Source organism: Homalodisca vitripennis, chromosome 6 (genome assembly GCF_021130785.1).
Source record: "Homalodisca vitripennis isolate AUS2020 chromosome 6, UT_GWSS_2.1, whole genome shotgun sequence".
Taxonomy (NCBI): domain Eukaryota; kingdom Metazoa; phylum Arthropoda; class Insecta; order Hemiptera; family Cicadellidae; genus Homalodisca; species Homalodisca vitripennis.
Genome location: NC_060212.1, coordinates 63,577,499 through 63,602,861, shown reverse-complemented (window position 1 = coordinate 63,602,861; position 25,363 = coordinate 63,577,499). Strand labels below are relative to the sequence as shown.

General features: G+C 36.7%; 1 protein-coding gene across 1 annotated transcript; it reads left to right on the top strand.

Moving 5' to 3' along the window:
* Nucleotides 1-24,322, top strand: LOC124364394 (LIM/homeobox protein Lhx3-like). Its single transcript, XM_046819836.1, has 7 exons — nucleotides 1-264; nucleotides 5,108-5,282; nucleotides 6,296-6,498; nucleotides 7,867-8,050; nucleotides 10,330-10,478; nucleotides 20,008-20,163; nucleotides 20,273-24,322. Exons 1-7 carry the CDS (start codon nucleotides 168-170, stop codon nucleotides 20,389-20,391), a joined length of 1,083 nt encoding a protein of 360 aa, XP_046675792.1. The 5' UTR covers nucleotides 1-167; the 3' UTR covers nucleotides 20,392-24,322.
* The last annotated feature ends 1,041 nt before the right edge of the window (nucleotides 24,323-25,363 follow it).

Genomic DNA, 25,363 nt, shown 5'->3' with positions numbered 1-25,363 from the left:
TGCGCGGATAGTCCTCCTTATGGTTTTATTTGTGCCCGATATTTTACACGGTATTAACGCTTTTCGCCCCGACATATGTTGACAAGCCGGACTTAAATCTGTTGATCCGCGACCTGATTGTTGTGATAAGCTGATAAGAGGTATCTGTGGTAGTGACGTCATGAAGTATGATAGAGGTACCTACGTGCGTGGAGCCTCAAGCCCTCGACCAGCTCTCCAGGGTCTTCCCTCAGGACTTTAGGAAATACCCGTTCCACTTTCTCTGTGAGTTTAATTTAATCTTTGTTGTACAAACATATGTAGGAGTTTTATTTCAAATAGTATTTCCCATCAAGGTTTAAAATTGCTTTTTCTCATTTAGATTTTTACACTAAATCTTGTACGCTTGATTATTTAAATGAAAATATAATTAAATCTTTCAACAATAACTTTCTTAATCAGCTATGTTTACATTATTATTACATTACTTAGAAGTTAATTATTATTTTAAACTATAACCTGATATCTTTAATGTTCAATTATCCACACAATTTTTGGAATAAATGTATATCATGAATTGATTTGTTTAAATAACGTGTATTTGAAAGAAAGTACCATAAACTCAAAGGAACAGTCAAAATGTTGACAATATTTTATTTATGGCCCTTTGGTTCTGCAAGTTACCTTCAGACCTTCAAATAAATTACATACAGTGTTGAATATGTTTAAAACATTATATCATAAAGACGAACGGAAGTTATAATGTAGAAATACATATTTTAGGAGTTAAGAAAAGAGAACAATTCGTGGCATGTAAAAATGTAACTTAAATATGAAGGATTACTGTGTAGACAGGCATTCCAAAACTTCTTTGAAAAGAAAAAGAAATAGTTTCGTATTTTTGCAATAATTTTAGATTTAATTAAAAGAAAATGTTTTGAAGTATGGTATAACAATATTTATTATCAGTATATGTCAATGAATAATACTGGAAGAAGACTCTGTTTAGATAGATTTGTAATCTGCCTATCGCAATTTCTCTATAAGTAACCAAGTAATTCTCTGTATTGTATCTACTATTGTGAGTCATCACGATTACTTCAACTTGCAATTGGGCGGATTTTAGCAAAAATCAGGTTATAACCACTCTATGTTATAAATGTTAACCCACTATGGGATTTCGACACCAATAATAAGGCGAAGCTTCAGGACAAAAACAAGTTTCTGATCAACTACGCTACATAACTTAGCAATGTATTTATCTAAAATTAATTTGGTAGAGCCTTTCTATTGAACAAATATTAAATGAGAATAATTTGTACGTCCCTTCTGATTGGAATAAGCGAGAGCGTTTCTTAAAAACAACCCTACACTTCCTGTGGATCCATGAATTTAATTACATTTTGCACGAATGTTTTTGTATTAAATAGTAACATGGGATATTAATTCAATTTTTACATAAGTTTTATTTTCAAAAACTTCATGAGTTTGGGATCAAAAATCTAGGAGAAGCTAAAAGCCTCCGGAAGATTAGGCCTATATGTTATCTTTTGTGTTCTGTATCCGATGATACTTTGGAAAAAATGGAGTGGTCGGGATATTCAATCGGTAGACTTAACATAGTTCATGAACACTCAAAGTCAGGGATCATTTCTGGATAGGAAATTTGCAGATCCTAGAATTCAGGAGTTTCTAAAGGCTCTAGGTTTTTGTAAAAGTACCAGACGCAGAGACCTCCCAGTAATTGAGAACCAACAGTGGCCAAAATTCCCAGGCGTAGGAGCTCCAAGAGCATGATAGGTTCTAGAGACTGACTCCTACAAGGATCATCACCCTCCAAGATCAAAACCGTTCTGAGATACCAAACGTCCAAGGAGCTACCAGTGAACGAACTTCCTAGTGGACTTCATTCCCAAGAGCCTTAGCTCTCAGAATCGTAGTCATAATTACTCCAGAATCTTCCAAATGACATAATCTACTATAAGTCAGGACTTCCTTAAGACGGGAGCTTTCAAAGTCATTTGGGAATTTCTAGAAGATGGACTTTTCGCGGTATAGACATAAGACAAAATATCCCTCCAAGACAGAAGACAGGGGAATTTAGAGATCAATGACTATAGACAAGAATCTTCCTGTAGCCAGTATGGGCCAGAATTCCGGAAGTTGTAGTTTCCGGAAGTTGTAACGATTTACACTAAATGAATTTTAAAATATTAGGAGCTCAGATTAACAGATCTCTGAGACCGGAAAATCAGTCCATAGGCCGAAACATTCCTAAATCCAGAAGTTGATGTCCAAAATTTAAAATGAGACGGAAAGCTCCCACAGATCATGACATTCCAGAGCCTGAAAGATTACAGGACTCACGAGGCGGGGATTCCCTAGACCGGAAGCTATAGGACGAAGGTTCCAAGAGGTCCAGCTGAACTAGGTACAGAAACTCTTGGCCAGATTACCGAAGGTCAATATCACCAATATCCTTATTAATAAATACACAAGCAGCTTTAAATGCTGAATACTTTCAGTATATAAGTTTAAGCAGCATCAAAGAGATAATAATAACCAGTATATGCAACGGGCTTTTAATAAGTTGTTCGAAAATGGTGTAGTGAATACTCTAGAGACTTTCAGGGCCATATGGTTCAAAAAATGCAAGATCCTATGAACTGCAAAGATAATATACAAGGGTTTTGTTACCAGTGAGCTAAATGATCAGTTTAAAATACTTTTTATTTCCTTGATACTAAAAATACGTTTTTATAAGTTATCGTTATAATAAATGCTAGTTTTTAAAGCAGTTTGTACACATTAAAAATAACTATTTAAAAACGAATATTAAATAATCATTACATCACCATTCTAGTAGTTACATTTTTGTATTACAGTTTTCAGTAATATATTCGTAGTTGAAATAGTGGGAAAGTGAAAATAATAATAATAATATACTCTATAAAAAGTTCCAATAAATAAATAGAGTAGGCCTTATTAGTAAAGCATTCAACTAAAGATTCAGAATGACTAAAACTACAACAAATATTTGTTTCTTTCTATTCTTTCTACATTATTTTCTGAATGACTTCATAGACGATTCGGAAAAAAATATATTGGAAATAAACAAAAGTTACTTTTAACCAACCCCTACAATTCAAGAATAGAATTATTTATACCTACATTTATATTGTTTTATCTGTTTATAAATCTAATTCTCAAAAGCATCCTTTTGTTATTTGTTTAGGTAATCAAACATATTTAATTCATGTTTAGTCAAAAAGTCTGTATTATTATTGTTAAAGTATAAAAATAATTGTATTTTAAAATAAATATACTAGTAGAACATGTTTAAAATATACTCGTACGTATTAAATTCACGATTACCTGACATTTTTCTTTGTTTTGAAGTGTATTTTAATATCAATTGTAATATTAAATTCACTCTAAGAGAAACAAAATTGTGAGGATTACTGTATCGTGGACTATACTGAATTTAACAATTGAGTACGTAAATTGGACGAGTGTTATTACATTAGTATAACCACTAAAATCTAACATATTATTTTAATGATAAAAATCCAATATTACGGGTAAAAAACAATAATATCCAAACATTTGGCGTGACAGTACGGAGACATGCGGACAAAATAAATAACTCAACAAATTGTATTTTATTTGAAGATTTATTGCAGGGAACACCATGAAAGTTAAAAATAAAAACAATTCAACTGCAACTAATCATTATAGTCACTTCAAAACATGAAATTGAGGATGAATTACGTAATTACGTCCTGAAAGTTAATTTGTACGACACCGGTCGCTAGTGAAACAAGTCTCGTTACTAAAAACACTTTCTAAAAATTCTATAACCCTCATCATCTAAACACATGAAAAGGTTTAAATACAGTTACAAACATATTAGTGGTTTCTAAAAATGTGGTCTTAGTTTGATTGTAACCAGTTAGAGTTGGACGTATTATGTTTATAAACATATTCATTATATTACTTCGATGTTGTGTCACTTCTTATCCGTGTGGGCGGCATACGTCTTGAAACCTTTTTAAATAGGTATCAAAAATAATGGCACTCAAAGTTAGGCGCATTGAGAATGTATAATAAATAATAGAATGCTAATTATTAACTGAACTACATTGACAAGAATTGTTGTTAACTTAATTATAGTGTTCTAAATTATATAAATTTAACAAATTTTGTCTAATTTTAGTATTCTGCAGCTTGGGTGTGTACCACACTTAATTGGTTTATTTCTATCCTGTATAATTTCTCGATATTCAGGCATCATGCCTATGTATTTCCTTTAAATTGCTTTATTATTCTATTGTACAAGTCTAATTAAAGTATATTCATTAAATTAGTCGTTTAGGTCTAAGAGTAGACATTACACATTTTCACCTGTAAATCATCAATAGATCTTATAGACTATATCTTCTGCTACTTTGATACTATATATAAACTTTACATTGCATGGCTCTAATATTTTGGTAACGTAAACTATCCATAGATATCAATTTTTGTAGACGCCTTTTGTTATTTTGAAGTATTTTCTCTAAGGTCTGTAGTAGTATATCCAAACCCCCCCCCCTTGGCTAATTTTTTTCAAGACACTTAGATTACTGAAAACATGATTCTGCTACAACAAAAAGTAAATCTATCTTAAATAGATTATTGTCTTTACATTAATGACTTATTGTGTAATTATCCATCAATTTAATCCACAAGCCCAAAACGACCTTAGTAAGATTTTTTGAACTAAGGATGTTTGTTTTTTTCCAGCAAGTATACCGAAGTCTGGCAGCTGCCACGAGCTGATCCTGGATCGCTTCATCCTCAAGGACCTGGACGAGGTTACTGCTATGTTCTGTCTAAAGATGTTTGTTGTATTCCAGCAAGTATACCGAAGTGCGGTGGCTGCCACGAGGTGATCCTGGATCGCTTCATCCTCAAGGTCCTGGATGAACTTACTGCGATATTCTGAACTAAGGATTTTTGTTGTGTTCCAGCAAGTATACCGAACTGCGGTGGCTGTCACTACCTGATCCTTGATCCCTTCATCCTCACAATGTCCTGGACGAGGTAACTGAGATGTTCTGAACTAAGGATGTTTGTTGTGTTCCAGCAAGTATACCGAAGTGCGGTGGCTGCCACGAGCTGATCCTGGATCGCTTTATCCTCAAGGTCCTGGAAAGAACCTGGCACGCGCGTTGTCTCAAGTGTTCCGAGTGTGGAGGTCAGCTCACAGACAAGTGCTTCGCAAGGAACGGCATGGTCTTCTGCAAGGAGGACTTCTTCAAGTAAGCGTACTTTGATTCCCCCTTAAGTTTAAATTCAATTACATACGAAAATATGGTCTTTTCGCGTCCAAGTATTTATTATAGTTTAGAAAAGAACAAAAAGAAGTACGTAATCTATTTGTATATTAACGCACTAAATTCCTTATAAACAGGCCAGTAGATGGACTGTAAAAATTTAAATCTAAAGACAACATTCAATGCAGGATCATTAGTCTCAACTTGAGAGTCAGTAAGTCGATATAACGCACTATCGAAGGATCAGTCAGAACGTATCGAAAGCGTTATTACACAAACGGACAAACAGACGGATGGACTGTCCTTCGACCTTTTGATTTTTAAATTAAATACAATCCTTTCTTGTATCAAGAGGAACCTATGTACCATGTTTCAAGCGTTTAGGACCTTTCTATCAAGAGTAATCGCACAGACGGACTCACACTGCCCTTGACCTTTAGACCTCAAAATCTGTAGAGTTCTTCCTGAGACCAAGAGAACTCTTGGAGCTAGCTGATCAAAAAATTAACATACTTAATACTGACGTAGGATTCATTGAAAAACAGAATCAAAGCAATTTGTTTATGAGTTCAAAACCATCAGTCGAATTGTGAAGGGTCACATCCACATTTACTTCGTAAATAGATGCTTTTTCCCGTCTAAGTAAACGTAATCTGAGCCCAATAATTTCCGATATCAAAAGACTTACGGGAGCACCTGTAAAGTAATATTCTTTCAAATATAACTTAAGACAATAAGTTAATAATAATCTGTATGCAAGAAGCTTAAAGAGTGAAGGATTGTTTAAAAGGTTCATTCGCTTAATCTTAATGACAAAGAGTGTTGTTCTCTAAAACCTCTGGTGTTTGTGTGAATACGAGAAGTACAGGGCCAATCACTGAGCCATATATCGCTGAAGGCACGCGGTAGAATTTCCTCTCTTGGGTACTCACATATTGCTCTGCGATACCCAAGAGATCATGTGATGCTGAGACTCCTACAGGGTGCCCTTGTTACAGGAGATTCGGAACGAAATGTGCAGGCTGCGAGTTGGGCATTCCGCCTACCCAAGTGGTGCGGAGAGCTCAGGACTTCGTCTACCATCTTCAGTGCTTCGCGTGTGTCATGTGCAGCAGGCAGTTAAACACTGGAGACGAATTCTACCTCATGGAAGACCGCAAGCTGGTCTGCAAGCCCGACTATGAAGCAGCCAAGACGAAAGGTACGTGTGCCAAACTGTATTCCAACTGCGAGCACATTTTAAGGTCTACTTTTAAATGGATACACCTTTGATGTTGATTGGCCTTGCGAAATTCCCTTATCTTCTTTCATGGACATGTCAGCAGCCGACTCATGTCATGATGGGTAGTAGCGCTTGGAGGACCTGATAGGTTGTCTTTGGGGGTTTGTGGAACAACTGTAATCATAGACTGGTAGGCCTCATGGTGTGCTTCTGGGGTGCACAAAAGGCCCTTGAGGCTTATGTGCATGGCAACAGGCCGCTCCATAGAAGAACAAATAGAAGCGCTTGGAGAAACCCGAGCCAAAAATTATTAGTCATAATGTATTATTTATTTGAGAGTCGCAGTTCAATTTTAAAATTCATCATTAACTAAGACTACAAAAAATTGTTACATCTTCCCGTAAAATTTGTACATGGTCGAAAGTGGATTCTACGTCAATAAAACCTTAGAAATCCCCATTGTGTTTACCTATTTCCGAATGGTGTAATTGATCCTTTAAAAAGTTAAATCCATTTTTACTAATTGTGAAGTACCTTAGCGTTTTTTAAAATTCTCTTGAACAAAAAGAGCTTATTTTGGCCTAATATTTAAATTCATATGGACATACCAAAGACACTTTCATCATATTCCTAAAGTTAAAGTTGTATTAATGGAACATATTTTTACTATTATATATATATATATATATATATATATATATATATATATTTATTTATTTATTTATTTATATAGACTATGTTGTTGACAATGTTTACATACATATAATATGATCCGTAGCTCTCCAAATAATGAAGGAGTGTGAAGATAAACTGTTGTGAGTTTCCGACTTAATGTTTTGTATAATGGAAGAGCCAGAAAAGATACACCTTATATATCTTTTCCATATTTCTTACCCTGGCCTATGTTGTTGTAATTATCAGAATGATATATTTACATGGACTGTAAATATATCATTCAAACTGGAGTATTATTGCAAACTGGAAAGCATTTTTTGGACATCTTAAATTTTCTGACGTTTTAATTAGAGAGAATTCCTACAATCATCAGATATAAGTCTTTCTTATTTATATTATAATGCTCTCTGTACAGTGTGGTACAGAGCAGCCAATGGCGCAGTGTAACGGGTACGGCAGTTACCGAAAGATCAAGCAAGTCGGGCTTGGCTGCTGCTTGGATGGGTGACCGCTGAGCGATCCTGTCCTTGCAAGCAGACCGCCTGTCCGGCCATCGGTGGTGGTTCATAAGTCACCTCTAAGCCGTTTGTTCCTAGGTTAAATGTTAGAGAAGGCCTCTTAGCCCTAACTTCGCCTGGTAAAATAGAACATTCTTTGACTTTGACGTTGCAGACGGCAGTTGTCTGGACGGCGACCAGCCTAACAAGAGGCCGCGCACTACGATCACCGCCAAGCAGCTGGAGACTCTCAAGATGGCCTACAACAACAGTCCCAAGCCCGCCAGACACGTCAGGGAACAGCTGAGTCAAGACACGGGTCTGGACATGCGGGTAGTCCAGGTCTGGTTCCAGAACAGGTTGGTGACGTTCTCTTCTAGTACAACGAATATAGTTGAATTTTATTATTAATGACACTTTTTTGGGATTTTGTAAACTGAAAGCCATTATAATCCAGAGAAGGGAAAATTTTTATCATAACGCCAGATCTCAAAATTTAGATTAACCTTCAGATGGTCAAAATGAATTTCAAAGTTTTATCTCATAATCTGGAAATAAGTTTATTGAACTATGGAACTATGTTTACTAAAGAAATTTTCAGTTAGGTAGACTGCACTATTCAGTATAATCTAAATGTTTAGTACGCCTATAAGGCTTAAAATTTGAATAGTTATACCAAAACCACTATTTTTACCGGCATTTCGATGTCACATGCGGCTAACTCCAATGGATATGAGACTGAGTAAACCTTCTACTGTGCTCCTTTTGTCAACAGAAATAGTACATTTGAAAGTCCTACCGGCTCAGTTGGAAAAGCTGAATGGATTTTGTGACAACTGAAGTACTATTAATTTATTCACATGAGATTTATACGTATTAAGTATCTTAGAACCAGTTCGGGTTACAAACAATTGGGTCATTTCGGTATAATGTACATACATTTTCGGTAAATTCTATTACGAGGACAATTGTAAAGGGTGGTTTCATATACAAAATCTATGTATAAGTATCGAAGGAGAATCAGATTACTATCCCCCTGTTCCATCACACTTTCATGATAACTATAGTTCACAGCATTTTATCTCTCTTCTATTTTTTCCAACTGATAAGGGACCAACGTGTAGATGAGTGAAAAAGTGTTAGAACAGAATACAAATAACATTATCGGGTATAGTACCATTTGTTAGTAAACTCTTATATAGTTGGTATATATCGTTATAGGAATATTCGCATAGACGAAGGAACCCAGCGTGACACGGGGGTAGAGAGAGGGAGCACTGCTAGGGCTGCAGCAGCTGGTCGTCACCCCCCTGCGGCACTTGACTGTGCAGCTCGGCTTAGTGTAGCGCATTGTCTGGGCATTCAGAGTAAACAAGGGTGTTACTATAGGTGGGTCAATTGTGCACGGAGTCTCGCCACCAGTTGAGCTCGAGCAGGCAGAGGACGCAAGGCTGTTACTATAGGTGGGTCAATTGTGCACGGAGTCTCGTCACCAGTTGAAGCCGGGCAGGCAGAGGACGCAAGGGTGTTAATATAGATGGGTCAATTGTGCACGGAGTCTCGCCACCAGTTGAGCTCGAGCAGGCAGAGGACGCAAGGCTGTTACTATAGGTGGGTCAATTGTACACGGAGTCTCGTCACCAGTTGAAGCCGGGCAGGCAGAGGACGCAAGGGTGTTACTATAGGTGGGTCAATTGTCCACGGAGTCTCGCCACCAGTTGAGCCCGAGCAGGCAGAGGACACAAGGGTGTTACTACAGGTGGATCAATTGCGCATGGGGTCTCGCCACCAGTTGAACCCGGGCAGGCAGAGGACGCAAGGGTGTTATTATAGGTGGGTCAATTGTCCACGGAGTCTCGCCACCGGTTGAGCCCGAGCAGGCAGAGGACACAAGGGTGTTACTATAGGTGGGTCAATTGTGCATGGGGTCTCGCCACCAGTTGAGCCCGGGCAGGCAGAGGACGCAAGGGTGTTACTATAGGTGGGTCAATTGTCCACGGAGTCTCGCCACCGGTTGAGCCCGAGCAGGCAGAGGACACAAGGGTGTTACTATAGGTGGGTCAATTGTGCATGGGGTCTCGCCACCAGTTGAGCCCGGGCAGGCAGAGGACGCAAGGGTGTTACTATAGGTGGGTCAATTGTCCACGGAGTCTCGCCACCGGTTGAGCCCGAGCAGGCAGAGGACACAAGGGTGTTACTATAGGTGGGTCAATTGTGCATGGGGTCTCGCCACCAGTTGAGCCCGGGCAGGCAGAGGACGCAAGGGTGTTACTATAGGTGGGTCAATTGTCCACGGAGTCTCGCCACCAGTTGAGCCCGGGCAGGCGGAGGGCGCAAGGGTGTTACGGTTTAAAGAGTTCGTTTTGATCTTCGTCGCTGACTTTTTTATTTCTTCAGACGAACATTAGAGTCATGCCTGTGACAGCGTCAGATTCCGATCACTGCACTAAGAGTAGTTAACTGGAGCTTAACTCGTCATTCAATTTTGTCCACTTATATTGTAGAATAATCTGATCTTGGTAACTTCATAACTTGACCTAGACGGTCTTAGAAATTCCCCAAGCTTTGAAGTTAATAGTTACAGTGGGGATTGTCTTGCTCTCAGAGTCCTTTGTTCAGTGTTGAGTTTATGTTTCAGGAGAGCTAAAGAGAAGAGGCTGAAGAAGGACGCCGGAAGGACGCGCTGGAGCCAGTACTTCCGGTCGATGAAGGGCGGAGGATCGCCCAGACACGACCCTAAAGACGAGCTGAAGGTGGACCTAGACTCCAATTTCAGCCACTCACACGGTTAGTCCAATTAGGAACTAGTCCATGGTCGTTTTGATCTATAACTTGCTTCATTGATTGTTGTTAATATAAGCTAAAGATAGTTTCCACAAAGGGCGATATGAAAATTCTCCCAACCAGTAAAACAATAACTTGGTAAAAAAAACAAAGTGTAAAGAGGGCCGTAAGGGTATTTCACTTCATAATTGCTGTCCAGTCGAAAAACATATTTTTTTGTTGGAAATATCAAATTTTGAGGTTGGGACAGAAGAAGTAAAGGGATGAAAAAAGTGAATGAATCTTCAGTATATGTACAGAAAATGTGAAACTACTTTAAATACTTCAAGTCTACAAAGATTTATCTATCATTCCAGAACAAATTTGCAGAATAATGTGGCAACAATGCCTTCTACTGAGAATTTGTCCAATAGTCCTGTGGTTCCAACAGAAGTCATGTTACGATTAAGCTGAAAATTTATAATTGCCTCATGGGAAGGTCATAGACTGACGTGGCATACCAACATTGAAGTTTATTCGTTTGTTGACCGTACCACCTTAACGAAGTTACTGGTAGAGAGTTGGTAAATGGTAATTATCTGTCCATCGGGAGTCGCTTGGCAGACGAGACGTTAGCTGTTGGGGGCGAACGTGAGGCCAGGGCAGGCCCTGACGTGAGGGTCCCACGCTAACCCGAGTCTGGCGTAAGTTTAACCTTTTAATTTGCGGTCAAAACTTAAAATGTAGTGGCTTATTTTTACAATACAATATACAATCCGGTTAGGTATATGCGGGTAAAATACTCGCATTGTAATTATGGAACACAGTATATATGGATTTAATTTAGGCCTACTGAATTACTTTAGCTCGAGATTTTATGTTTCAAGGTATTTCGGCAAAAGTAAAAATCTGAAGTTCTTAATTATTACAGACGGTGATATTCTATGGGTGGAGTAATCTAAAAGGATGGTAAAACACATTTTTGTAAATACAATTGCTGATAATAATATATAATTAAGGAGATCCAACTGATTTTTAACGGTTAAAAAAAATTTAAATTCATAGTTGTTGAACAAAAAAGATACATTTTTTTTACAATTATTCAAATTAGAAAACTTATTCAATGTTCTAACCAGGGCTAAATAAAAAGTGCTAATAATAAAAATTTGAATTTTTACAGTACTGTATATCCGTGGGTTATAAATGAATTATGACTGTAGGATATTATATTGTTATAATGGGGGTTATTTGAGAAAATATAAAACTGTTATCCCCTACAGCTATACCTCATATACATAATGTAAAAATATAAATCTTTATCTTCAAATGGTTTTCTTTGGGCCTGATTAAAGGACGCCCATGAATTCCGCTTCAAACGTATACCACTCCGTATAAAAGTATTAAAAAATAGTTTCTATTTTCTAGTTTATTTTGTGTTCAGAAAAGATACATTCAAGTGTGACCAAACTTTTGTTTGCAAATTCTGTTTTTGGTAGTAAACAACGCCATCTTAATGGTGTTTAGTTTGATATGGTTTGCGCTGGGAAATTGGTAGGCCTATAACGAAGTACACTATTTTTAAGTGTTTTATATAAATATATATATATATATATATATATATATATATATATATATAAAACACTTAGTAGTATAACAGTGTTAGTATAGTAATACAGTAAAAGCCGACTTTAAAAACGATGCACTAGTAGTTTGACAATTACCCTTCACTTTATTATGATGTGTACATTTTTAGCCGTTTGCATGGAACACAGTTCCAGAATATTTGTTAATACCCAATGAGAACATCGGGACATCTGGCTCACGCTGATTCAATTTCTCAAAAAAGTGAGTGAAAGTGGTGTGCTAACGTGTATTAATAGGCTACGGACAAAGCCAGCGGCTGTTTCAACAGTTAACTAATTTAATATTGGCAGAAAATGTCCGTTGTGAAAATGACAGTACTCTACAGAACATTGTGGTGGTGGTCCGACGCTTAGATCGGTCGATATTTGATGATGAACTCATACCAGTAGCGGACATACAAACAATTATTTTGGGGGGCTGATTCACTGGGTGGGTTAGGAAGTAAAACAATACCCTTCAAAAATAGATGCTCAGGAAATTTTTGAGCTGACCTCCTAAATGTCTTCTAGCTTAGAACAAACTACTGGGTACAATTTGAAGTCTTCCAAAATTTCGTGGTAGGGGGCTTGAGCCCCCTGTAAGGCCCCTTCTTATATACACCCGTAACTCTTACTGTAGGTGTATCTGTGAAACGTGAATTCTAACATCGCCCTAGATGTTCCAAACATCGGTTTCCATCGCAGTAGTGCCAACACCTGAAAGCTAAATGCGGTTTAATCCATTAGTGGCTTTAATATACGAGGCATTAGTGGGACGACCCAGGCAGGACAGCAGGACAGGTGGTCGAGCGATTAGCTGGAGGATGACAGAGTGTGGTGGAGTACGGCACGCGTGTGCAGGCCACGGCACGCGTGCGTCGACGGGTGGGGAGGGGTCGGAGGGTTGACTCGCACTCCAGTTGATTAGAGAGGGCTTCCCAGCCTGGTGGAATAGAAGAGATGGCACTGAAATTACTTGCACTTTGAGGAATACAGACTAGGCCGACTGTAATTTGTCAGATAGTTTTACGTAAATTACGTTGGGTTGGAACGTTCAATTAAGTGCTGATTGTATTGGGTTTGCAAAATATGTTCTTAAGTTAAATTCATAGTTTTTAAGATATATTTCCGGATTACTGAGAATTAGAAATATTTTTAGTCGTTCCTCGTGAAATTGAAATCATTGAAAGTAAGCAACTTAGGTTGCTTCGTAGTGCAATTGATTTTGGCTTGAAACATATTTTCTTATGTTTAAATTCGTAGCTTTTAAAAGTGACGTTCCCGATTACAGAGGATTAGAAATATTTTTAGTCGTTCCTCGTGAAATTGCAATCATTGAAAGTAAGCAATTTAGGTTGCTTTGTAGTGCAATTGATTTTGGGCTTGAAACATATTTTCTTATGTTTAAATTCGTAGCTTTTTAATTAAAGTGACGTTCCTGATTACAGAGGATTAGAAAATTTTTAGTCGTTCCTCTTGAAATTATATACACTTAAAGGAAGCAATTTAGTTGTTTTGTAGAGCAATTGATTTTGGACTTTGAAAATATTTTCGTAGGTTTAAATTCGTAGCTTTTTAACGTAGCCTTCCTGATTACAGAGAGTTAGAAACATTCTTAGTCGTCCCTAGTGAAGTTACATGCACTTAAAGTAAGCAGTGTCGTTTTGTAATCAGGCCCAAATAGAAAAGGCTGAAGATATACAGGGTGTTTGAAAAGTATAGGTACGGCTTAATATTTTAAAAACCATAGGAGATAACATCTATAAACTTTGCACAGTGTCATATGTCTATGTAAACTATTTTTCCTTGCTATTACCATGACATGCCAACCATGGGGGGACAGCCCACAGAATAAAACATGGAAATCTTAAATTGAAGCATGGGTCGAGTGATACCTCATTTGAAAGAGCTCACTTAGTAGAGTTGAATGCCGTAAACCGCATCTCAAAAGGTTTATCCAATCAGAAATGGCGGGTTGTTTTAGGTACACATTGTGAAGTAGCCTACATTATGCGCTGCCATTTCTGACTGGATCGTCGTATTCTGATGCGGTAGGCGGCGTTTCACTCTACTACCTAATGTGTTTTCACTGACTTTTATTAATTAGCAAATTATGTCATAAATTTATAACACAATAAATAAAACTAAAAAACATCGGTATTTATTGTGTTTTATTTATTATAGATGTTATCTCCTATGGTTTTTAAAAATATTAAGCCGTACCCATACTTTTCAAACACCCTGTATATGTGAAATCTTTACAGTTGTAGAGGAACCTTAGGGCTGAGTCACTTCGGTTGGTTATCACAAGGGTTCCTTACGTTAGCGTCTTAGATATATCCATAACCTATATTTTTTATCTCTTAAGCCTCAGTGTTAGCTATGCCGGCTTCGATGTACACTGTTTTATTATTCTTCACTATATTGATCATGTCTACACATGATTGGTCCTCCCCGGGATTTGAACCCGTGATCTCTCATTTAGAGAGCGCAGACTACCATTAGTCTACGGAAGAGGACCACTACCTACCTATCTACCTCAGTAGGGGATTGTTTGTCGTGAATAGTGTTCATATATGTATATTTTCTTGAGCAGTGTGAAATCTTTTATAAACCCCAACACGGATGACAGATATTTTTTACAATACAAACGTTTTGAAACACTGTAAAAGCAAATTGTTGATGCCTTACATTAGTGCAACCATAAATAAAACCACCACAAAAACAAAGACATATAAAATCCTTTTTGAACATTGTGACAAGTATCTTCGATTTCCCCTACACGAGTTTACATAAATTATTTTATAATTAATTAATCGAGTTCAATGACGTATATGGAGAATTATTTCGGAGGAGGTTAACACACTGACTGGGTGGTTCAGGAGGTATAAAAACAGGCGCTTGGGATTCTTTCTCCGGGAAATATTTGAGCTTTAAGAGCTCATAAATGTGTTGTAGCTTAAAATTAACTATTGGGTACCATTTTAATGTTTGTCTTCAAAAATTTCAGAGGGTTGAACTCCTTATATACGTCCATGTTCTGCGGTCTCGCTCATAACATTATTTGCAGCATGTTTGGCTCCTCTCATTGCGTGCAGGAGAGAAAGATACAACTTCTACTTTCTCAGGTCTGGTACAAAAAGTGTTACACATGAAAATTATTCGCCAATATGACAACAATCGTAATTTCTCAAGATGCCCCCATCCCTATAAAAATGTAATATGCACATTAAGTGGCAGAGAGATAGCTATCACATTTTTCTGAGTTAAAGTTTTGATTCGTTGAAATCCATAAAAATCCAATCTATAACTATTGAAAGAAACAATCAGTAATTAACCAAATTTTAGAGTGTTCAAACCAGAAAAAAATTAATGAACTATTTTTTTCAGCTTTCGAAGTAATCTGAACCACAAGGAGGATATTGTGAGTTGAAAGGTCACCCTTAGATGCCCCCACCCCTATAAAAATGTAATATGCACATTAAGTGGCAGAGAGATAGCTATCACATTTTTCTGAGTTAAAGTTTTGATTCGTTGAAATCCATAAAAATCCAATCTATAACTATTGAAAGAAACAATCAGTAATTAACCAAATTTTAGAGTGTTCAAACCAGAAAAAAATTAATGAACTATTTTTTCAGCTTTCGAAGTAATCTGAACCACAAGGAGGATATTGTGAGTTGAAAGGTCACCCTTCCCCTTTCCTCCCTCAGCATCCCACTACCCTAACGCACCGCCCGCCATCTTTAATCAAGCCCCATCTCAGGGGATTTGTGCCGACAAACTAAGAAAGCTTCGCGATGGCCGTTTTTATCCTCCCCTCCCCCCTCGACTAGGGGGAGAACTCGGAGAGGTAATCGTTCATTCTTGGGGGGTTACTTCTTAAGGTAATTCTTATTCCGTTAATTCAATATCCTCGAATTTGGGAGAATATAACAACAGTCAAGATTGTTTAGGCCTGTGCATAAAATTAAAAATAGAACATCTATGACACTGCAATGAAATAGCATTTATATTCTGCAACTTAGTGAAATTAAATTTATTTTACTCGGTTATATTATTTAAGGCAGGAGTATGCCACACCACGTGTCGCGTAACAGGATCGCTGAAGTTGCTTGCAAAAACTTCAAATTTATTTAATTTCACTCTCGAGTGTTTCGTCACGTGGCTTATGTTGTCTACAGCAATTAACATCCTCTATCCAGAAGTTACTCGAATAATATTTAGTATATTCCAAATATATTCAATAGTGCCTGGGTGTTGTTCCAAAGTCGCATAATTTAAAACTCTGAGCATATGGTCATAGAATACAGTGAGAATGAGTACTTCAATAGATCAGAATAATGTAATTCACTTGTAACGTAGGCAGTGTTCATTTAACATAAAGTGACATACATAAAGATTAAGGATTTCCTGGTTTCACTGTTTTATTTCTTTATTTGTAGAAAATACAGGATCTTATGTCAAATCCCAATGCTGCTGTGTTTTGGTCCCAAATTCTAAAGCGGTAACATATTGTTTGAAAACAAATTTCACTATAGTGTTTCTGTCAAATAGAGATGTAAATTAACGTTCCATGTGGCATAGGTTTCAAAATTTAGAAATTCGAACCAGGGACCTCCAGTTTTGGCACATCGTGTTCCTAATAATTGGACGAAATGGTTTTAAATACATTCCCTATATGTGATTTAGGAAGGTTGCATTTTGTTTCTTAGCTCTAACCATTCTCCTAGTATATGCTTAAGACCCCTTACCTGACTCATTCTGTCATATACTTAACAATGTTGCAATAACATTGAAAATATTGTGCAAGGAGGGGGGGGGGAGAACTGCTGAAATGCAGAATGCTAATACTTTATTTACAACTACTTCTACACTTACTACGACTATCGAACCTTTAAATATTATGGAAATGTAAAACGTCAAAGAAATTAAAAAACTTCTGTTTTTTTTTTTAATCTATCAGACTCTTATAATGACGTGTATCTCATTTAAAAACTCAAAATTTAAATAATTGCTCAGATCGCAGAGAAGTACACTAAACGAAATATGAATGTATACAGTAAATAGGGTAAATCCACTATGAGTTTCAATCAGAACCTGAGATATGAAAGTTTATACATCAATACTTGAGGACAAGTGTATATAAAAGGGGGGACTCAGGTGGCTCAAGCCTCCCCCCCTCGAAAATTTGAAAAACAAGCGTTAAAATTGCACTCAGTACTTTTTTAAGCTTGAACACATTTACGATTTCTTAAACCTCAACAATTTCCGGGGAATTTCCGAGCCCTAATTTTTTAAGGATATTTTTCATAAATCACCTAGTGTGTGAGCCCCTGCCTCCGAAATAATTTTCTTTATACGTCACTACTTGAGGACAGCAGTACGACCAAAGATAATTTCTTCCAGAAATTTAGTATTGTCCTTGACATTTCACAGAATAGACCTTACAACCATGCGGAAATTGTGTGGCAGACAGTTGTTTCGGTAAAGCTAGTTCCGTTCTTTACAGCATAGATAGCGCCACAACACTAAATCTTTTGTTAAAGATTTTAATCTTATAGTCATCGCCTCACTTTTACTGATCAAATTTAAAAAGTTCAGTATTTGTTTTAATCATAGTCAGAGTTTACTCAATATAAAATGTGTTTAATAATTTTCTGTTATATATTAATTTATAATCGCTGTTTCCTTAGCATGCCGTTAGATAGCGCACAACTAAAGCGCTTCAAGTGACAACTTATCTTAGCGTTGGGTGTAATCTTATCATAGACTGATACACAATCAGAGGTATTGTGCTCCTCTTCGAGATACATATCGTCCCACGACCACGAGTCACACTCATAGAAGCAAAGATTAATGTAACATTGATACTCTGAAACACATAACATAATTAGTGTAAAACATTATCTTGATTGGTGGAACTTTTGAATGACAAATGCAATAATTATTGATGGTGAAGAATTATACCATCACTGGCTGTAAATTGAATTGCACGCGTTGACTTCAATTCGACTACAGAGGGGAGGATCAAGTTAACCAGATGACTTAAGCACAAACATCTGTGATAAAAATCACATGATCAATCAGCTGATAAAATTAACAGGGCGGGGCGGGTAGGGGAGCCAGCTGCCAGACATTATATGGCATCCTGCCCTCGCCCGCCGCCGCTGCTTCACTGCCTCTGGTATCGTACGCTAGTCTGTAATTACCATACTATATTGGGTGGTCATCACGCAAGCTCATTCTCCACGTATACTCATTAAACCACGTATTCGTATATATGATTAAGGTCAGAATTTTCGTCAATTATAAATACTTTCCCTTCTAAGATTAAATCCGAAAAGATTTGTTATATCAGGTTGTTAAAAGAGCTTGTAAATAATGCCTTTGACCATGTCATTTATTTGTTTCTGTGCTAAAATTTGAGTTTAAATCATTTCAATTTTACCACCCCCTTAGAGCTGACGCTTATTTAGAACTTTTTAATTGTTTAAGGAGAATCCAATCCTCATTTAACCTTGTTCTGCGCGACTTTGTGGGCCTGTGCGAGGATCTTATAAAGCAGAATAATTGGGAGAGTCGATTCAGTACAAGGCCTATGATACTGATAAAAAGGGCAAAGGTCACAGACAAAATATGAACCTTGGACTATCTATATTGAGTTACCCTTTTGGTTGGTTCACTTTTGGCTGGTTTATACCTTCCAGTTGAACCCACACTGAGCACAGCAAAAACCGATGTGTCACTTAAATTTTGATTTCTCAGCAACCTTATTGATTTCCAGAAGAAGCACATTAACCGCAAATGTCGAGATTCTGGGGTGCAAGGGTGGTTCGAAAGATCTAGACTACTGCAGGATATGACTGTTGGAGTTGGTGGGATTCCCTAAGAGTCAAAGATTCTTGCTAGCCTAAACAGATTCTTGCAGGCATGCCATCCCCTGCCTGCTTTGATTGAAGAGGCTGGTGCAGAGCTAGCTTTTCCTTCTTTCGAGAGGACATAACTGAGATTAATGCCCTAAGTGCTTCCTCATGGATCTCGACAGGAGGCGGTCCCTACTCCCAACCTTACCCATACAGCATATCCTGTCACTCCAGAAGCAGCGTACAGGATAGGAGCGTAGGACCAAGTGCAATTTCGAGGCTTCTTGTCCTAGAGAACAAAAAGTCTATATAGGATCTAACTAAGACCCAAAGTTTGACGTCTTAGACCTCTCTGCTACAGGTCCTCCTATTTATAGTACATGGCAGGTCTTTACCTAAGTCATTATTGCTTATCAAACTAGAACTAAATCAAGAATTTCCGTACTGGGCTATATTATTAAATTACAATTCTAAGTATAATCTTTTAAAATGCTGTAGTAAGTGTAATTGTAAATAAATGCCTTTGACACGAATCAAGGGAAATATATCAAATTAACATCATAACTAAATTTTACTTAGTTATTATCGATAAGCTACATGTTACTGGTGTTAAAATATTGAATTCTTTGAATCTAAATATCGATGATTGTACTAAAATTTGACTCGACTATTTTTAGATTTCTGCCAATTTTAATGCGCAAACATTAATTGATGTGGGAAACAAATTTTTAGTGCGCATTTTCTGGATTTGTTGTTGTACTAAATTTCATTATTGGTTATACCATAGATATATAACATCTCACTAACATATCATAACCAAATCAAGACTACAACTTGAACAAGGCACTGGAAACTTAAAACATTTGGCAGGCTGGATTTTATCAATGAAGCCTCGAAGTTCACCTGTTCTGTGGTTGTCCTTTATTTGTGTTCTCAGAGTTTATGGTTAGTATCAGCATTGGGTTTGATATCGGGCAATGTCTATTGTTATAGTTTATACCTACATGTACCTACGACATGAGTACTATCCACGAGAATTGTTCTCATGCTGTTTATCTGTTGCAGATTTAGAGAGCAACGACAGCTACGGCACCTTGGCGATGGATCAGGAAGGCGCTTCTCCTCACAACCGCTATCTCCACGGAGACACCTCCACCCCGCCCTACCTGTCGTCACCCTCGCACCCCCTGCCCTACGGTGGAGAGCCCTACTCCTCCTTAGGTACACCCAACTTCGGTCAATTACTACATCCTTATTCTCTTCTCTCATACATTTTATGTTATTTAGAGGTATCGAATTTTTAACGAATTTCAAATGTTTTCTATTTTAGGTCAAGGACACCCCCACCCGCCACCCTCGGAGATATCGGACGGCAGCTCCACCCACGGGTACCCGGACTTTCCCCCCAGTCCGGACTCGTGGTTAGGCGAAGCCCCCCATCGCTACTGAGATACGGCCCCCGCCATCCAGACTCTCGCTCCCAGGTTCTTTCCTCCGGGACTGGATGTGTTCAGACCGCGGGCGCTGCCCCAGCCCGTCCCCTTGCGGCCCGTCATCCCCCCGCCATCCTCGCCCAGTCCCCTCGTCATACCCTCGGTCAAGACGGAGGAAACCATGTGATAAACGGACTCTTCCTCCCGCTCCTTTGGGTTTTGTGTCTTATGTAAATAGATAGTCGGCGGTAGGCGACGCGATGTCTTGTATAGATGTGACCCAACAACCACCGGCGGCTCTCCCAGCTCGCTCTGCCCCTTCTGCACTCCGTTCCTTGCCCACATTTAGTTTGAGTGATTTAAAAAAAGAAAAAAAACATTTACTACATCATTCATTACGAAACCAAATTTGATTTAGTGCAACAACGTGTTTGATACTCATCAAGTACCACCACTCTTTCAAAATTGTTTAAACACATTGTCCCCATACGTCCTCAGTCCCCCAGGGAAAGCCGCCCGACATAGTGTTGAAATGTGTGTACAGACAAATAGAAGACAATGAGTATTTAATGCTAAAGTATATTTCTTTCTGTCGCAAACGGAAGCACGTTCTAGTCAATTACATTATGTTGTACTGAGTACCGTATGTTTCGAGCCAACGAGTGAGTTAGCGTAGAGTCAAGAACGTAGCCAGAAAACAAATTTTGAGGGGTTCCAGACAACTGATATTTTCCCGTAGTGGACAGAGCTGTGAATAATTTTACAGCGTATAGTAATTTCATCTAATAATAATTTTAATTGTATTGAATGATTACAAAAATTACCTCCTGAAGAGTATTCATACCCATTTTGTTCCTTAAAAATTTGGGGGGGGTCCTGACCCCTTGGGCCCCCTCGCTGGCTACGTCCTTGTGTAGAGTTACTGTAAGGAAGGCGTACAGTCGCCTCAGACAGAGTAGTGAGACCGACACTCTTGTAATTAATATTTCTAGTCGGTAAACGATCGATATTATAGTTTATAACTATATTAAGGTCCATTTAAAATTTTAAAACTCTGAATCTGTGTCCTGACTACTATAAAAGTTATATTTATTTTATTATTGCTGCTAGTCTGTTTTTAGTTTTTACATTGTTATTTCGTTATAAGTATTTTATATTTGACATTAAATATGATTTTGTATTGTTATAGGAAATCATTGTGAATTGTAACATTCACATTGAACCTTTTTGAGATGGTTCCTTATGTCTATACAGATGAAATTGGAAAGTCCAGAATGTGGTAAAAGTTAATACCACTAACCCATACTGATGATTGAGTCAACTACTCTGATATGATACTTTTTTATTGTGCTTTGAACTGGTTATTTATCAGTCTATGGTGATTCTGTGTATGCAAAGTATGAAGCCTTCAATATTTTCATGTAGCGTACTACTTTTATTTGGCATTTACACACAAGTTTCCAAAGAAAACATAACTATTTGTATGATTGGGTAACAGACTAACTTAAAGCTAAGAAAAATAACTGTACGGTTGAGAAGATTGGAAAAACAAACAAACCTGTCAGAATTATTTATTGAAATACAAAATAAAAATAAACAATATTAAAGTTTGCAAAAAAATGTATTCTTTCAAAAGAAAAGAAATAATTCAATCAATGTTTGTAAGACGAAGTGGAACATTATAAACAATTTGCAATAAGGAAAAGGAAGAATAATATAGAAAATATTAATGGGTAGATCTCCAATCTGACTTACCCAAGTGATGTTTTTAATAGTTATTTATTATTCTATGATTATTATTAACGCCAAGCTTCATAAACAATCTGCACAAAATATGTTAATAATGCAGATTTCTATTTGGTAGTTGTCCCCAAAAATAAAAATCTCTAAAGTAATTCCAATATTTAAAACTGGGAAACTACATTAAATTTCTAGTTATCACCCTATCGCACTTCTGCCATCAATATGAAAAATATTTTATAAGGCCATGTATTACAGATTATTAGCATATTTAGAGCACAATAACCTTTTTGAAAAACAAATCCTCATCAACATTGCTAAACTTCACTTTATTATACAATCTGTTCAAGTTTTAATAATGAACTAACGAAATACGTATCAGATGTTTCTTTATCCATGATGCATTTAATTTTTCATCCTCAGACATAAATCAATAATTTCTGTTGTAGACTTACTTTTAATTACTTTAATATAGTTTGAATTAAAAAAGATATTATGCAAGAAATGGTAAATTATTCCAGATTTAGGAACAAGGTAAACTTTATCTTTGTAAAATCTTATCATTCCTTAAAATCCATTGAACTGTTATACATATAAATATTTTTATAAAAGTTGTCTTAATCTTTATTTTTAATGATTTTCTTTATGATATTTTGAACATTTAAATTCCTCACAGAAAGCAGGGTGATGTCAGTAATTATAAATAGTAAATTGTAAAAGTCACCTGACGATGTCCATTTAAAAAACTATGTTTTTTCTTCTGTATACAAATTTAATCTTTGTTACACATACTGGTATCATATCATCATTAAAACCTAAGAATCAATGTAAAGGTTCAGAACATAACACTTGTAACACTACTATAGTTATTACGATTAAACAGTTTGTAAGTATCAAAGGGGTGAAATCTGATTTGAAGACCCTTACTGTATTCATGTCATAGTGAAATCTGTTTGTTATTATTTATTTATTTCTACCACCAGTCTATAGTTTATTTGAAGCAACTATTCTAGTTTATAATAAATCTGTTTACGATACAGACAAATTGTCAGAAAGGATTATAAGTACAGAATAGTCAGGATAATTTTATTATTTCCAATTGTTATATTTTTTACTTTAGCTTTTTTTTATACAAATGAAAATGTGGAAAGGATTTAAAAAAACTATTACTTATATGTAAACTAAAAATAGCTCTCTAAAAAGACAATCTAAAAGGCCCGTTACTATACTACAATATTCTACATAGTTAAAAAACAAAAATGTTTGAACTCGTGATCAAAGATTAAAAATAATACAGGTATAAAAAGCATGAATTGTAATATAAAATATCGTACAAACAGGTTCATACAACTGAACTTACCTTATCTCAGATTTCATAAGTGTATATAATTAAATGGAATTAGTTACCTAAGTTTGAAGTATTGATCTCAGAATTGTCTAGTCAATGGTTGTAAGAAAGTCTAGTCATATGGTTGTATCATGTACAGAGTACCTACAAGGGTAGAACTCCTGGACCCTAATGTTTTAGTGTGTTATACAAAATAATGTGAATTGCAGCTTTGAAACACGAATTTTGATTACATTACTAGTGGATTAATACTTTTTTTGACAGAGTTATAGGTTTGTGAAACCTTTATTTGAAGAATTAAATTCTCTTAATTTATTTGCTTATTTCTTTACAATTTTTATTTAAAGAGATTCCTGCTGAGCTGAAAAGATTAAAAACAACTTAAATTTCTCAATGTAGGCTATAAGTGAGCCCAGTAATACACTCTAAATAATCAAATAGTTTTATCAAAGTCTTTTGCTCTTCAACAAAGTCTCTTGTAAGGTAAAAGTGTCAAGGATTAAATACCTTTTATAAAGGTAAGCTGTGTAAAATTGATCTCAAATCCACTGTATTTATTTTATAAGCATGAAAAGCTGTTTACTTACATTAATTAAAGAAAGTTCCTTCAAGTTGATTTCCATTTACTAGTGTTATCATTAAATGCGCAACACACAGATAATTTATAGTGATTCCCCGATTTATCCTCTGTGTACATAAGTGAAAACTCTAATGTATTACCATCGAAATGGTTTAGAATCGTTTATCATATGTTATAATATGAATGTATACAATGGACTTTTCTATATTTATTATAAAGCTATGTAAATGTTATTGTGCCAGTGTGTGTAAGAAAATAGAAACTCGATGTTGAAACTGTGGTGTTGTTTGATTATTGTAACCAAAAATAAGGGTAACTATGCTTTAAGGTTGGCATTATTATATATAAACCGCTCGCAAAGGAACCTGCGCAGAAGCAAATATCTGAGCAGCCACGCGCAGGAGGGCCCCCCTCCAGTGGTGAGGAGTGAGATAAGCATCTCCTCATCTTTGTTTTATCAGCTGTGTGGGTCGTGTCTCGCTCGCGCCATATTGTTTACTCTGCAGCTACTTACCTATTCTATTATATATATTGTATTTTAGTGTGTAGGCCTATACAAGCGTAAAATATTGATTGAACAGAGTAATGTATCATAGACGTATCCGGGAGCTTGCGTTTTGGAGTGAGGTTATCCGCTAAGTGGCAGTGGCCAGGTCAGGGGATAGAGCAAGCGGGCGAGTGCCGAGCAGTGGTGGGGATACTACTTGGGGACGGCTGCTTCACAGCGGCGGAGGGGAATTTACTCCACCCTGCGTGAACTAAAATCGCCCTAAAAACTTAATTTTTTAGCGGTTTACCTATAACTTCGTTCAGGCCGTTTTTTTTTTTCGGAAATTTTACCGATCCTCAGGAGGCCCGGGCCTGGCCTCATCACAAGTCTGAAGGGACCGTGTGGACGGAATGCGAAGTAGCGGGACATGACAGAGGCCCGGCCGAATTTCTTTGCAGAGGCTTGCCAAAGCTGAACTATCTTCATATATCTGATTAATGCATGAGCTGTTTTTTTTAAACAGATGTACAATAACTAAATGACTGACCGATTCACAAAATTAAGATTAGTTTTTGACACTCCTCAACAACTTAAAATATGACTTTAGGGATAAGCAAATGTATCCAACCGTCCTGCCTTCCATTTGATTTACTGATTTTCAACAACAAAGCCAGAATCACAATGAGTGATTTATTTGTTGCGTAAATTTTACTTACATGATTATAACAAATGTAAATAAACATATATTATGTTGTGCAGATATTAAAAAATTACCCTTTTCTTACTTTTTGTTCAATTTAGTTAGTAACAAGTAATTAGTACATTTAAAA